The sequence below is a fragment of the Hyposmocoma kahamanoa genome, unplaced genomic scaffold (genome assembly GCF_003589595.1).
Source record: "Hyposmocoma kahamanoa isolate Upper Pololo Valley unplaced genomic scaffold, ASM358959v1 138, whole genome shotgun sequence".
Taxonomy (NCBI): domain Eukaryota; kingdom Metazoa; phylum Arthropoda; class Insecta; order Lepidoptera; family Cosmopterigidae; genus Hyposmocoma; species Hyposmocoma kahamanoa.
In genome coordinates, this window is record NW_020653492.1 from 111,072 (window position 1) to 128,215 (window position 17,144).

The window sequence follows — 17,144 nt, forward strand, 5'->3', positions numbered from 1 at the left end:
TTTATTTCTCTCGTGAGTTTGGGTGTAATTTGTGGTTGTCTATGTGTGTGTCCATGGCACCCGCGACACAGGGTTTCCCTAGTGCGGGGCTATGTTGAGTGTGTGCGTTATTTATTTATTATTTATTTGAGTTTCAGTTTTTAATATGCGCAATTTGAAACTAATCACAACTACCCAGTCTCTATGGGAATACATAAATAAATAATAAATATTATACGATATCACATACGATGTTCCGATCCCAAAGTAAGGAAAGCACCTGTGTTATAGAAATCGGAAACAACGACGGCCCCACAAACACCCAGACCAGAGACAAAAAATTGACTCGGACCGGGGATCGAATCCGGGACCTCAGAGATGGCGACACCATGAAAACCGGAGCGCAAACCATTTGACCACGGAGTTCGTTATACATAATTCTCTCTTTTTTATACATTTTTAGGGAAGAAAGTTTGTAATAACAAAGCAAGTGATACTACTCGCCCGACATACAGGTTTCATCATAATCTCGTAACTTACGACGTTGTTCAAGACATTTGTAAAAAAACAGCATATTTTTCCATGTTAACGTACCACAATTATGTAATTTCCATATTATTATGTCGCTATATATTTGTCTCCAAGTTTGGGCAACAGAAATTTCTTTTTCAACTCGCGCTTCACTCAAAACACCGGGTGGAGTTAATTCCATAAAATCCGCAATATCTTGAACTACAATCCGAAATAATCCCATTGAGTTTGACGCTGATTATGTAAACAACTTATAGGTGTATAAAGAATTTTGTTAATTTTGGCACTGCTATTACAATAGTGTTGTAACTCAAAATATGTGAAAATCGAGATTATACTAATGCTGAACGTAAAATTTGATTCTCTACACGTCAATACGTCATTAGAATATTGTAAGAAACAATTGAAAGATATCTACTTAACTCGAAATGAGGCAAAACGTTTTGTAAGTCTTTACGCAAATATCAGTAATATTTGGCGAGTAGAAAATTGTTTAGAAGTCTGTAATAAACTTTAACCGTGTAGATTTAAATATAAATTACATAAATTTAAATTTAAATATAAATTTTAATAATCTTTCGCGGAAAGTGAGTAATTCGTTTCTCATCGATTCTGAAAAAATACACATTTTCAGTTAGTACACTATTGTATTAACAGTGCGTTATATTAATCAAATTTACGTCGACTAGTAAAAATATTCACTACAAAAGAATTTCAACCTTGAATAATGGCCTCATTTCTTTGGCATATTTCACTATCTGACTTCATAAAATCTGACACACTATATTCTCTTCATCGACTACGGCGAGTGTATAGAACATTTACGCTTACAGCCGTAGAGAGAAATACATCGCGTAAGCATTTTTGAAAAAAGAAGTAATTATTTATCTATTGCCATTTGCTTAATTTTTGTGTAATTTTTTTTAACCCGTTACACATTCCGGAGACACGTGTGTTCCTAATAATTGTGGTGCTGTAGCATCCTAGAGACACACGGTGTCTCTAACGGTGTTTTAATCCACAATTTAAAAAAAAATTAAAAATTACTTATTTTTTTAATTTTTAAGTTTTTATTGAACGCTACGATATTTCACCACCATGACATTCAGTTATTTTTGTGATATTACTACACTAGTTTGTAATAATTATTAATACAAAGATCGAATAGTAAGAAAAATTCAGGCTGGATTCGAACCAACTTTTTCCAGCAAACCGTGGCAGACGCCAACTAAGCAACGAAACGAACTAGCGGACCTTACGAATTTTTCTATGTGTTGTTGCAGATCTTTGCTTTTTAACCTTCTTTTTAAAGTCAAAGTCAAAGTCACAGATCATTTATTCCATGGGTAAAATAAATTTACAGACACTTGAACACACTTGAAAATGTCACATTTACATTACATTACATTAAGCTACTGCTCATTCACTACGCTGATTTCCCTGAGAAGAACGAGCAAGAAACTTTTCCCAAGGAGCACACTTTACACGCCTTAAAACTGTTATATCTATAAACAGTCTTAATATGGTATAAATTTAGATAATAGTTCTTTATAAATGGTTTTAGAAAAAAGAAATTGTTCCTATAGATTTATTTCACTCAAGTCAAAATTTTAAAACCTCAATACCAAACAACTTAATTAAGTGTAATCTCCCTTAAGATTTACTCTTATATGGAGTTCTTAGGTTTTCGCGATTGTTACACATAGGAAATGAAACTATCCTTCCGGATTTAAATCGGGAAGAATAGTTCCATTTACTCTTATAGTCCTTATTTTAAGTTCATCTGGAGAACAACTAATTATTTTTACTAAAATTGTTCTATACACGTCCAGTAAAGTCTATTAATACTCTAAAACTAGTGTTCTTAAGTTTATTCTAGATTTATTTAATTTATAGACATTCTGTAGTGTTTGTACTTATGACAAACACGTTATAGCGCGCCTTCAGTAGATTTTATTAAAAAAATACTACAATTAGGGTTTTTTACTCTATTGGACGTTGTAAGAGTGCATGCAAAATGGATAAAGTAAAGAATATTAAAAGATCTGGTGGAGGTGGTGAACCTTGGATATTAAGTCACATCATTCGATACAATCAGCGTTACAAATGCCAATTGTTCAAAATCCCCAAAAATTACGGTTAAAATCCCCAAAATTGGGGAGAGCAAAGTTCATATTCCCCACAAACTCCCCACATCTCGAGTTTTCATTATTTACTGGAAATACATCGCTTAAAAATATAATTGTTCGGTATAATTTCAGGTTCTGATATAGATAGACGCTACCGCGGGCCGCAGCCTTTGCTCCCTTATTAAAACACTTACTGAATTGGGAGATAATTTCCGTATATTTTAAAGGTATTTAAAAGCGAGACATTTCTTCTAGCAAAGAAACTAAAACAATTGTGGTAAGGACAAAGGTGACATACTCAATAAGGAAAATAAAAAATAATATTTTAAACAAGAAGGTTTCGTGACAATGATAAAGAATTAAAAAAAATTCAAAATGTAATAATCTATTACATTTGCTGTGAAAGTAAACAGAATGTAAAATGTAAAACTTATTATAAAATTGGATGACCTTAAATCGTTTATTTATTTTAATTAGGTTCACCATTAATCACAGGGATCGGAATAGGTAGAGTTTTTTACCTAATCTTCGAGAAACATAGACAGAAAGTGGAGACTGCCTTACGAGAATATTTTTTAGGACTTGGATTTTTTCGAGATTTCATAAAGGTTTTGTAATACTGTCAAAAGAAAAAATCGCTTAGAAACATCGCGTTTTGTAGACAATCATAAAAGCTTCTTATGAGTGAATATTCTCATACAAGATCAACTACACTAAAGCAAGAAAAAATAATCTTTTCGTATTCTAAAGTATTTCTATAGATAAAGCTATAGACAAAATGCTCCCAACAGTGTTTTGAAAAAGCTTTAAATTCTTATCGCCATTTTTATTTTTAAATAATGACTATGAAGAAGCCGAGAAAAAATTATTTTCTCTTCAAAAAGAAAACGTAAAAAACGTAAAAAAGTAAAAAAGTAAACTAAGTTGAAATTAGCTTGAAGAAGCCTAGAACTTCTTGGAAATTGTTTGTTTTGTGAGTTATTTTGTATTCTTAGGCTTTTTATAAATATTTAAAACCGAAATAACTGTATTTTTATTAAGTTTACATTTTTTACATAAATATTTAGAATTTAGCGAGCGCATTAGTTTTTGACAGGTTTTACATCACTTTTCACAATGTATTTAAAGTCGCACGTCAAATCGCGCTTTCTAACCGATTAAACATTGCGCGAAAAAGTCAGAAGTATTATATCTAATTTCGCCATGTTGCAATTTTGGTAGTTTATATTTTGTAAGCTATTAAGCTTGAAATCTATTAGTATTAAGAGAATTGCGTCTTACGTTTGTAATGCTTTAGTATTTTGGTTTTAAAATAGCTTTACTAAGAAAACTATCATAGAATATAAATTATCTAAAAACTGTCTACAAGACTAAATAAAAACTGTCTACATTCTACAAATGGTCTTGTAGCATTTTAGAAGGGTTACTTGAGAAAAAAGATAAGAATCACTCTTAACACTGCCTACAGATAGTTTCTCAAAGTACTCTTGTGATCTACTAATGAAGTTGCGCCCAGTTTTACCTTAAATTGTCTAGAAACCTTCTTCGAGATATCTTGAGGGAATTTGAACTCTTAAAATATTCAATCGAATTAAATTCTATTAGGTATCTTATAGTATATATTTAGATATGGGTGTGCTGCTTGGGTTAGGAAATGATAATCTTAATATATGCTCCGGAATCTTATTGTGAAAACGTATACAGTTCCCCATAAAAGAGTTATTTACTTTGGTTAAACGAAATCGAGGTACCATGAGTTTGGACGAATTAAAGACGAATCCAGCCACATCGACAAACACTTGTCTTAGTGTCCGGTCTTACAAAACATCGTGTGTCTCTAGAACGCATGACAAGTTAACTTGTTTATTCTGACACCAGCTGTAGCTATAGTATAGCTGTAGGATCGTTTTAAGTCTGTTTAAAGGTATTCCGTAACTCTGTACGTACGTCCCATCTCGTCGAGCTCCCAATACCGACTGCTCAGTCTGTGCCACCAATTGTGAGCGCGAGAATATGTATTTATCATCTACTAAGTAGATACACTGCAGTAGCCATTACAATAGTCTAGTACGTCGGTTCCGTCTGCAAAACGTTTTCTGAACTTTTTCCGACGTTTAGTATTTGTTTGTACCATCAAACAACTGTTAAATTTATCATCTACTCTGGCGTAATTTAAAAAAGATAGATCCCGGTTGTACAAAAGTTTAGTGTCGCAATAGATAACTGAGGCATTCTGAGGTTTCGCTATGATGAAATAAAAGCCTGTGATATAAATAAAAACACATCAAGTTTCACGAAACCTGTTCGTAACTAGCTGTCAAAAGCGTTAAAAAAGTTTTCTTGCGAAAAATCCGTGTTTCTCAACACCCCATACGAAGAAGCTTGTTTACCGTTTACTATTAGTTTCTACGGAGTTTTATCATAACCACGAGCTGGCTGTAATCACGAACTCAAAGGTGGAAAGTTAAGTCATTTTAAAACGTAAAGTCGAGACATTGAAGTTTTAAGTGCAGTAAAAACTGCTCGCCTCCAGTAAATGACTAATATAAATGCCAAATGTGTAAATTAATCATCATTTAAAATGCAAAATTATTAGTGTGGGTCAGGGCGACATGTTAATCCGGGAAATAAACCAGGCTCAAGCGTGATTAGAACAAATCGCCGCCATTGATTGCCGTCAACTAACTTCAGCCGTCCGACTAATTAGAGTAAGCTAGCTAAACCTTAAACGCTCTGTAGAAAAATAGTGATACTTATGTGTTCATCGTCAATCTATTTATACATCCTACTGCAGGGCATGCGGAGCGTTAAGCCCATCAGCCACGCCGGCCCCTTGAGGGTTGGGGACTTCACAAGATTTCCGACAGTTGTAAACCTTCTTCTATGTGTAACTAGAGCTCTTTGTTAAAGAGTTCGTGCAGAGAAATACTGCCACCTGACCTATTTCGGTTACCAAGCAGTAATGTGAGCATTACTGTGGTTTTGAAGGGTAAGGGTGCTGGTGAAATTACAGGCACAAAGGACTTGTCATCTTGTATATTAGGGTGACGGACGCAGTGGCAGTGTCCCTTAAGTCTTTGCGATTTAAAGCTCTGAGTGGCACTGCAATTGTTATGGACAAGCGTGTCGCTTACCACCAGGTACACGACTTTTTCGTCCCGTCACTTAGCATTAATAAAAAATATGTACCTTCGCTTTGTATATATTGTTAATTTAAATAGAAAACTACCAAGAGACTAAGACATATTAACTAACGGACACATATTTAAGACGAATTTTCTACTCGACGTGTTTCGAACCAGTCCGCGGCGCTTAGTTACAAGCTTCTGCAGTGTTGACTCGACGAAAACTACGCACTAAAGCTATGACAGCCTGGTCGGCCTGGCATTTGGCGGCCATAAGCCACCCGTCTGCGCCTCAAGCGTTTGTGGAGCATATGATGAGAGGACGGCTCTTCCACTCGCTCCCGTTCCGCCGTATCCTTCCGCAACATTACGTCAGCGCAGAAAGAGCCACCGTACACCGACCTTAGCTCGAACACTGGTAAGGGGGTCCCTTAACGGAACCAAAAGGTCTTTTTTTAATATACCAAGTGACGGAGCGACCAAGTCGTGCACCTGGAGGTAAGCTACAAGCTACATGCTATCCATAACAGTTGCAGTGCCACTCAGAGCTTTAAATCGCAAAGATCTTAGGGTCCCTGCCACTGCGCACGTCACCCTGAGACTTAAGGTGACAAGTTCCATATGCCCGTAATATCACCAGCACCATTACCCTTCCAAACGTAATAATAACGTAACGCTAACGTTTCTGCTTGGCGGCAGAAATAGGTAAGGTGGCAGTACTTCCCTGGACTAACTCTTTCACAAGGAGTCTACTGCTACTAAACGTCGTGCGCTTGGTAAACGTAATAGTTGCAGCGCCACTCAGATTACTCTGGGTGCTCTGAGTCTGAATGCTCACTCTGCTTGGCGGCTGAAATGGTAAGACAGTACTTCTCTGGATGAGTGCTCTGACTTGGAACTCTACTGCTACTAAATAAGTTACTTACGGTCTTCATTTTTAATACAATTTAAATTACGAATGAATTGGCATATTTATGTGGCATTGAATAAAGAAAATGAAATACTGAAAACATTTAATATGGAAGAGAGAAATAATAAAAAATCTACATTGAACTCCTCTAGGTAGACAATTTCATTCCGAGGCACGTCTTGTGGCATCGCGCCCAGGAAGCATCTGTGTTATTGCATTTGACGCTTTATATGCGGGTAATGAGGTTTATTTTCTATTTTAAAAAGCTACATCCACAACAAAAGAAACCAATTTTATACCTACTGTTCACGGATTAAGTTCACCAAAAACTTCAACTTCAACAAAATGTTGATTGAATCGTTCCATTGATTCGGTTACGCGAATTGAGAGTGATTCGTTCATGTATTTCAATGTGATTCAGGCATTTGAATACTAATTAAATCATTTGATATCATTACATGCTATTTCAAGTACTTAGACGATAGAAATTAGTGATAGTGATCCGTTTGACCTATGTTTTATAAATCTGTTTACCAAGAGGAAGTCTCAGATCACAAGTGGGCCTATGTAGAGACAACATGGTGCAATGGCGATACATCAATCCGACTCAAAACCCCCTCACAAAGTAAACCCTCATGCCTAGTGTGTGCAACCAGCTGCACCCGCGAAGATCTTCTAAAGACAACAGATATTGGCATATAGGTGGCTTTTTACTGGGCTAAAGAAATATAACACAGGTTTTGTACTGGTTTTTGGCATTGACTGGATAAAAAGGAGAACCAAGAGCAACCTCTAGAATTTCTAGCTTATTTCTCTCAAGGGAATCTGCGCTAGGAATAAGTGGTAGTATTTAATTAATTTAAATGTTATTTGTTAGCCTATAAAACAAAGATATTATGAATTTCAAGTGAATTTGTATATTATAATGTTCTGCTGTCAAAGTTTTTGGTAAAAAAGCGTATTCTCCTGAAAAGTTTATTTAAAAATAAAAACCTTATAATATTGTTACTCACACAGATGGAAGTGTTTTTTTTTTTCTAAGTTCAATCATGTTTACTTTATCAAGCTACAAAATTCCATTAGCGTCATTAGAGCTCCAAGTCGCTTAGTCAGCTAGTCCGTTGGCCATCCGGAACTAATTATGCAGATCATATTGCCTTTGTCGTTAGTGTACATGGAACTTTATTGCATTTAAGTTAATACTAAAAAGAAGTAATGATAGCTTAATGGATTGACCTACCGCCTTTCAAGCAGACACCGTGAGTTCGAATCCTGCCTTGCACCTCTGAGTTTCTCTGAAGAAAACCTTTCTTGAGGAAAACCATATTAAAAATATAATGAGACAAAATAAAATATTATTGAGATTTTTTGTAAAATAACTCCACTAGTTTTCTTACGATTATTAATACAATATATAACGCACACACTCAACATAAACCCGCACTAGGGAAACCCTGTGTCGCGGGTGCCATGAGCACACACATAGACAACCACAAATTACACCCAAACTCATGAGAGAAATAAATGTAGGCAATACAAATATTTCCCCAGCCCGGGAATCGAACCTGGACCTCTGCGTGGCAGTCCGGCATGGTAACCATTCGGCCACGGAGGCAATTAAATACAAAGATTGAGCGAGGCTGGAACCCGTGACCATGATGCACCGTAGCGTTGCCTAACAAACTGAGCTACAGGTCCGGTTATCGAGTTGTCGAAATTCTCCTGTCTGTTTTTTGTTCTAGATCTTTGTACTGGATTTTTCGGCATTCAGCACTGTGTATGTGGTGAGAAGGTTTTAAAATCTCGCACTAGATGTCACTAGCGGCGCAGAATGCCGAAAAATATAGTACAAAGGTCTATAACAAAAACACATAGGAGACAACTCGATAACTTAACCTGTTTTAGTAGCAATAGAGCTCCATGTGAAAGAGGTCATCCAGGGAAGTACTGCCGTCTTACCTACTTCTGGTGAAATTACAGGCACATGGGACTTGTCAACTTATGTCTCAGGGTATTTGTCTCAGATCTTTGTGATTTAAAGCTCTAAGTGGCACTGCAACTGTTATGGATAACTTATCACCAGGCGCACGGCTTGTTCGTCCCGTAATTCTTAGTATTATATAAAAAAAAATACAGCTTGGCCGTGGGTCAAGTCCCATCGGGTCCAAGAATTTTTTCTATGTGTTGGATCTTTGTATTAGTAATTCAAGGATTTGTCACAAACACTTAAAGAAATTTGTAAGATCTGCTGACTCGGTCTATAGCTCAGTTGGTTAAGAGCCGTGTTCTGGCTTGGCAACAGATACTGGTTCGAGTCCAGTCAAACCGCAGGAATCTTTCTTTGTACATGATCTTCGTACCAATAACAATAAAAAACCAGTGAAGTGTTTTCACATCATGGTGGTAAATCATCATGATATTCAATAAATAAATGTTACAATTTAAAGGGTAATACAATTTATCTAATGTTCGACACAAAACAGAAACCAATTCGAACTTTTGCCAAAGTCTTAGAAAGATACTATACTTATTGAAGCGGAATCGCTTTAGGCTGCTCGAGAAACGCTTTGTGTCCTTGCAATAAGAACGATAAAGACGAACTTTTCGCTTTGGCTCTGATGACGGTTTTAAAGGAAGACGAAGAAGAACTGACTATCACAAATGACACCATCCAAAAAAACAAATAAGAAAAAATAACTAAAAACATAATTAAAAACACTCACGCTTAAAATCACAAACCAAACAAAAGCCTAAATTAAGCCACAGATTATCTGCATAAACATAAACAAAGACACTAAGTATAAAGATGCTTAGTTATATTTTTTAACCGACTTCAAAAAAGGAGGAGGTTCTCAATTCGACTGTGTTCTTTTTTATTGTCTATATGTTACGCGATAACTCCGGTATTTGCGAACCGATTTTCATAAAGGGGGTACTTCCATAGTGGTCCCATTTTATTTTGAAGAAAATCATCCACCTCTAAGGGTGGCTGTACACACATGAAGATTCATTTTCATAAATAGCGCCTAACTTTAATTTAGTTGCAATTATTTTAATGGTTGATTTGCTATTTATCCAATTTAAGGCGTTTTCTTCTCAATATACTTTGAGTAGTGACAACCGATTTTTATTATCTCCTGTGTCAAGTCCTGTGTAGTGGCGAACTAAACATCCCCATATTTCAATAAGACTTGGCAGATAGATATAATTCCACGTACTTTTGAGGTCGGTTTTTTTAGTACTTTGTACTGAGATTATCTCCTCTTCTTGTGGGAGATGGTGAGTGAAGGGGTTCGAAGAAATAAAGATTTTACTTTTAATGATTGTAGTTACCTTCGGAGAAGGACTTCACTGAATTTAAAATACTTTTTCAATTAAGACAAAAATGTATTTAGAATATAATTATAAAGAACTTATACGACAACTGTTCAACAGGAGGGATAGCTATCGAGCAATCGAAAGATCTAGAGCTATCGCAGCTCCAGTCCTTATATTATACTAAGGAATCAAACAATGGAATATAGGGGGTGGTTACTTTGTATATCTAGTTTCTCGGGTTTTCGATGACAAGTCGTAAAAAATGGTATAATGTGTAACCTTAATGACGCGCGGTGTGATTTTTGCAACATTCTAAAGATTCTAAAGTTCCGAAACGTCGGTTTGTTTGAAAAAACAAATACACGCGATTTAAATCCGGAAAAATAGTTTCATTTCCTATGTGTAACAATCGCGAAAACCTAAGAACACGATATTCTAAAGTTTTTACGATTCATGTCAATTATTGCTACATCTTAGATTTTAGTGGTACCGTTATAATATAACTACTTTGTGTGGTAACAAAAGGGTCAATAACTTAGTATTTATTGGAAAACAATACGATCCCTGCACTGATTTTCAGATAAGACCCAATGTGAAAATCGTTGAAAATCACCCAGACGTCCAAAATGCGTCGCGTCATCTAAACGCACCTGAAGATATCCAACTTGACAATAAAATCGTCTTCGGGCACCAAGAAATTATAACGAAGGGAACGTATAAGTAGGTACAGTCACAAAGATGAAACATATTAGGTACGAATGAAGGATATTAACCAAGGATATTAGCCATTGTCGATCATATGCGAGCGAGCGACTATGAACGACATGATTGACTCAAGCCACTTCCACATCGATAAGTATGGTGATGCCCTAAAATCACAAATCCCTAAAGTCATTGACTTACAGTCTTTGACGTTTGTATAAATATATTTTCCATTTGAGAGCTTATCGATATTAGGAATTCACAGTTCGTTGCTACTCAGTTATTATTGTCACTTACTTACTTACTTACTTACTTACACATAAGCAAATTTCACCATTAAGTTATTGTTTTTTTTATTAAACATATAATAATTAGTGCCAAAAAAATACATTAATTGCCAGGTATCAAGCCAAGGAATTTGCTGTGCTATGAGCATCAGAGCAACGGAATTGACTTTAGGCTGCTAGCATTAACGGCTGCAGTTGATTTCGACTTCATGAAGTCGAGATCAACTTCATGCAGCCGAGATCTTGACTGCATGAAGTTGATACCGACTTCACGCATTAACTGCATAAAGTCGAAACCGACTTCATGCAGTTAATGCGTTAAGACGTTTTCAACTTCATGCAGTCGAGGTCTCGGCTGCATGTTGATTACGACTTCACACATTAACTGCAAGCATGCAGTCAATCAGTTAGCAGCCTTAGGGCACTTTCTAGACCATCCAGACCAGAACAAACTTAGAAAAGTTCATTTTCCAAATCTATCAGGAAACGAATCCGAGACTTCCGCATCCAGCGCTCACAATGTAAACAGTCACCGAGACCACCGAGGTTCTCAAATTAATGTAGTAAACACGATGTAACATAATTGTCATTACGGTACATGTTACGCCTAGTTTCTGATGATGATTTAGTGCAGTTCAGTAAATAGATCTACCAAATAAATCTACCAAAGACTAAAAGTAAACGTACTAAGAAACTAAAAACATTTCAACATTAACGCTTTTATAAGCATAAAGTTTCACCGGAAGCAGCATTTTGCAGTCTGAACACAGCTAGTATGACTACGGCCTTAGCGTATCCGAAATTTGGTCGAAATCAATTCATTTGCCGGATCGGCAGATCTGATCCCATTAGTTAGAATTGAAGACTCAGACGCTGTTTGCGGTTAATCGGAGGCGAACAAGGAAGTCAAATTTTGTGCCTTGATATTGAGGCTTTATACTATTACTATTTGACTTCCCAGTTGATTCTATATGTATTCTATAGGAATTATTTAAGACTTATCTAAATTAAGTTTATTAAATGTCGTGATATTTCACCACCATGATATTCAATTATTTTTTTGTGACATCAATCCACTAGTTTGTTATAATTATTAATACAAAGCTCGCACACTTAGAAAAAATTCTTTCGGTTATTAAAGCGACATCTCTAGCCAGCTGCTGGTAGCTGTAAATGGCCTGGCGGAGTGAAGAAATAGATTTCTCACAGATCGCGCTACGGCAAAGATGACAGAGACAAAGATCTCCAACAAGCACTTCAACAAAACTCGTAAGGTCCGCTGGTTCTTTCTGTGGCTTAGTTGGCACAGCGTAGCACCAGCCGGCTCGAAGGATTTTTTCTAAGAAAGAAGCAAAGGCGATGCTTCAAGCAGCACAAAAACGCGATGCAAGCGGGCGACTGCATCGACACAAACGCGCGATTGCATCGCTACACTTGGGATTTATAGGCGATTGATACAAGCACGCATTTACATCGATGCAATCGCCTATAAATCGCAAGTGTAGCGGTGCACTTAACTTTTTAACTCGCGTTAAACATCGCCGCTAAAACTTGCCGTGTGTAACCACTCTAAGGGTCGTATTCTAGAACTCTACTCAATGCTCAAGTCAGGATTTGAGCAGACTTGAGTATGATTTCAAGCACTGGAAATACGACCCTAATGGCAAGGACTTGAGTATGATTTTCAGTGCTCACTGCAATACTCAAGTCCTGGCTTGAGTATTGAGTAGAGTTCTGGAATACGACCCTTAGTGTGCGATCTTTGTAACTAAAATTTTCAATCAAACTTATAATATTGGAAATAAAACAATTTATTTCGGATTATGTGTCGATAGGTTTTTTACCTATCGAAACAGAGACTCTTGGTACCGAATTTAGTTCTGGTCGGGGTCAATAGATGAAGCGGTGCAATTTCCCATATAAATGTCTCAAGTGCCTAAACGCACTCACCTCATGTGCTCATCGTATTGCTACTATCATCCGTGATAGCCCGAAACATTGCTTTGTTTAAAAATAAAAACAAAATATATGCCATTCTAGATCCCATAAGACAAAGTTTCATTTCAAACGTGTTATCGATATCGCGTTTTAGTAAAATTGTAAGTTATCTCCTTTCGTGCTACAGTGACGAAATAATGATTTCATACGAAATTTACTCTACGTCACGTTGATATCAAACAACATTATATATAGATATAGTACGTTAAAGCTCCTTGTGAAAGAGTTCGTCCAAGGAAGTACTACTTACGTATTTCTGCCGTAAAGCAGTAAAATGAGTATTATAGCGTTCCGGTTTTGAATAGTAAGGGTGCTGATGAAATCACAGGCATACGGGACTTGTCAAGTTAATGTTGAAGACAGGGTGACGGGGGCAGTAGCAGTGCCCCTCAAATCTTTACCCCGTGGACAGGCGCTTCGCTTACCACCAGGCGCACAACCTCGTCCCGCCACTTGGTATCATAAAAACAAACAATAATACCTAATGAAATAATGAAACTACGATCTAGAACACAAAGCTGAACTAATTTAGATAAGCTAGTTCTATTATGGTCGTCAGAAATTAAGCTCGGGCACAAGATCTACATATAAATACTGTACGTAAGACCGTTGATTTAATAATTACGACAATATCAAATGTATTTGTATATGTTGTGTTAAATTGACGTGATTGTTGTTCTTTGTTTATATAACTTTGTAAACAAGTAGCGTATTAATTACAACACAAATCAAAATTCTTTTATTTCCCGGAAGAAGCAATAAAAGATAATTAATCCCACGACATCGACTCCAAACGTAATAGCTATTGATTACAGGATATCTAATTATAGGTGCAAGATATTTTAACTGGCTGCCTATTCTCAAACTAGAGATCCATGTATTTTTTTTATAGGCTTTTTAGTTTTTTTTATATTATCTAGGCAGCAAACAAGCATACGGCCCACCTGATGGAAAGCAGTCACCGTCGCCTATGAACACCTGGAACACCAGGCGCGTTACGCGTTGCCAACCCTTAGTTAGTTAGGACCCTTTTTAAACCCCTTTTGGAGGACTCCATGCTGTATTCCTGAAAACCCCGACAGGGAGTTAATTCCACAACCTAATTGTATATGGGAGGAAGCTCGTCTGAAACCGTACAGTACTATGGGCTCCCTGCCGGTGGCGAGCTGTGCGGGGATAAAATGTTGCTTGCATCATGTTAAACAGTTCTTCAGAACATTGGCCATTGTACAGGTGACAGAACAGATACAGGGAGGCAAGTCTCTCCTCGAACACAGGGGTTCAATATTGTCTGTAAGCACAGGATCCTCAACAATTCTCATAGCACGTCGTTAAATCGCGTCAAAGGGTCCAAGCTAGCATCCGGGAGCTCCCGCCCAAAGATGGATGCAGTGTTCCATATGGGGACGGACTTAAGAACTTACAAAGTAGCCGTCTCTGCTCCGAAGTGAAATACCGCTAAGCCCTGTGGAGCAAACCGAGCTGTTTGGAAGCCAGCTTGACTTTGCCATCTAAGTGACTACGGAACTAAACGTCACAAGGAATGACGATACCTAGCATCCCGAAATATTTAATGGTTGTTTCTGGAACTGAAGGTCTGCAGCAGGTGGAGTCTTTTTTTTATATAGTAGCAGTTGAGCTCCTTTTGAAAGTTTTGCCCAAGGAAGTACTGCCACCTTACTTTCTGCGGCCAAGCAGTAATGTGAGCATTACAGCGTTTTGGTTTTCAAGAGTAAGGGTGTTGGTGAAATTACAGGCATATAGGCAGTGGCAGTGCCTCTCAAATCTGTGATATAAAGCTCTGAGTGGCACTGCAACTGCTCTTCTCGTCACTTGATATTATAGAAAAAAAGAACTCAATGACCTTCTGTGTATAAACAGTGAGCATGTCACAAGTGTCATCAGCATCTGGAATGCTAGCTCCATTTACTATTCAGTTTATAATATTCAAACAAGCCATATAGAACACATTGAAAAAAAAAATCATTTTTTTAGTTTAAATTTAGATTGAATGTTGGCCTCTTGAACAGCGTGTGGTATTAATGTGGTGGTAGTGCTTGTCTGACAATGTAGTGTGTGGTGTTGTATGCAGCAAATACCAACGGCCTTCTGTGCATGAAATTATGGCAAAGTTAGGATAAAAATATAAACTACCCTATTAACTCTAACGGTGAGACTTCAAGAGTCGTTCCAATGAATTTATCTAATAGTATAGCCCTACAACCTATCGGTGTGTAGCCTAACGTAACCATAAATATATAAACGGAGAAATATATATGCAAGATATGAACGGGAAGTCTGTCACCATGAGACCTTAGATGAAAAACGGAAGGTTGGAAAGAGGTAAGGAAGTGCACGTCGTGCAATGTGTACTGGAATGGTATTCTCACTGCCGGTCAAGCAGACTCACAAGACCGATCTACTGATGGCTAAAGATGTCTTGGCCACAGTGAGAGGAGTAGCGGGTAGTACTAAGCAAGATGATGAGTTTGATGAGTTAAAATCAGATGTTAGTGGATAACTGAGTATATTTACAAATCTTATTGCTATTTATACAATTTTTATGACTAATACATAATGATAGGTTTTTCTTAGTGTCCTATGTGTGTTGGTTGCCGACGAAGCTCTTTTCTATTAAGTAGTGAATTATTTCACTATGTTGCACTCGTTGCGTGATGATGAGGCCATTTCTTGTGACAGTTTAAATGTATGTTACGATCTTGCATTTTGTTGTTAAATACATGATGTTCAAAGTTGAACACCTTTGTTTTGTTGACTGTAGATTTGATTTGAAATCTCCTGATGATACGAGAACCTTATCCGGCCGGCTTTGAATTTTCAATCCCACGCTATTATTTCGATATCACACAAGATATACACAATTCAACTAATTAGGGATAAAAGGCAGTGCTCTCTAGGCTATGCCGTACACATGACAATATCTTTTACGTCATAAATTTGTTCATTGAGTCTCGACGAACCTATAAAAACTTGGCATATAGAAATTGGTAAAATGGAATAATCGTAACGTCAATAATACTGACTGCTGATACATTTTCAACTGCCTCTGTGGCCGAACGGTTACCACGCCAGACTGCCACGCAGAGCTCCCAGGTTCGATTCCCGGGAGAAATATTTGTATGGCCTGCGTTTATTTCTTTCGTGAATTTGGGTGTAATTCGTGGTTGTCTATGTGTGTGTCCATCGCGTGGCAACCGCGACACAGGGTTTCCCTAGTGCGGGGCTATGTTGAGTGTGTGCTTTATAGCTTTTATTATTATTTTAAATGCATTAGTACTAGTTCTTATTGATAACAAAACAAATTTATTTTTTAAATAATAATAATATGCTGGACAAATACACCAATTGCCTGGTCTCAAACTAGAGAGTTTCCTGTACTATGAGTACCAGAGCAACGGAATTCAATCTGGGGCACATCCTAGAACACCTAGACTAAAACCAAATTAGAAAACTTCATTTCCAAAATTGATCCTACCGGGAATCGAATCTGGGACCTCCGCATCTATCGCCTTTAGTGTAAACCATTAGACCACCCAAGTCTTCAAATTATTATGTTATTATTATATTGAGAGAATGTAAATGGAGACGTGGTTAATAATTCAGCCATGGCATATCTCAACTATACTGACATCCGTCTTCAAAAAAAGGCTTGGTCAAATAGCTGGAATAAACAGTCTCGTGTTAAAAGACTATTTGTGCGTGGATGTAACCGAGGGGATACATTAGAAGCACAGTCATGGTGGGTGGAGGTCTCAAGATAAGTGGAATAGTACCTATTTATGTACATAATGTAGCCTCTAAGAGTCGTTACACACGGTGACTTTTAGCGGCGATACAAACGCGCGTTCGTGAAACTACACTTGCGATTTATAAGCGATGACATCGATGCAAGTACGCGACTGCATCGATAAACGCTATGAATCCCAAGTATATGATGCAATCGCGCGTTTGCATCGCTGCTTATAGTCAACGTGTGTAACCGCTCTAAGAATGTAAGATACCGAGAAAAATGGCCGAAATGTACCAGAATAATCCTCTTAATTTTACGATGCCATAATAATAGAATAAAACGTAAAGCGAGGAGTAGCACAGCAAATCCAATCAATGTGCAGATTAATGAAATTAGTCGGGTACGAAGTTAGAT

At 37.2% G+C, this 17,144-nt stretch overlaps 1 protein-coding gene across 1 annotated transcript in view; it reads left to right on the top strand.

Annotated features, from left to right (window-relative positions):
• The window catches only part of LOC113240464 (alpha-2-macroglobulin-like protein 1), a 76,006-nt gene extending 60,506 nt beyond the window's left edge, over positions 1 to 15,500 (top strand). Inside the window, exon 6 of the mRNA XM_026477775.1 lies at positions 15,384 to 15,500. Within this exon, the coding sequence (XP_026333560.1) occupies positions 15,384 to 15,500 (117 nt within the window). The remainder of the gene's footprint in view (positions 1 to 15,383) is intronic.
• Positions 15,501 to 17,144: the final 1,644 nt, after the last annotated feature.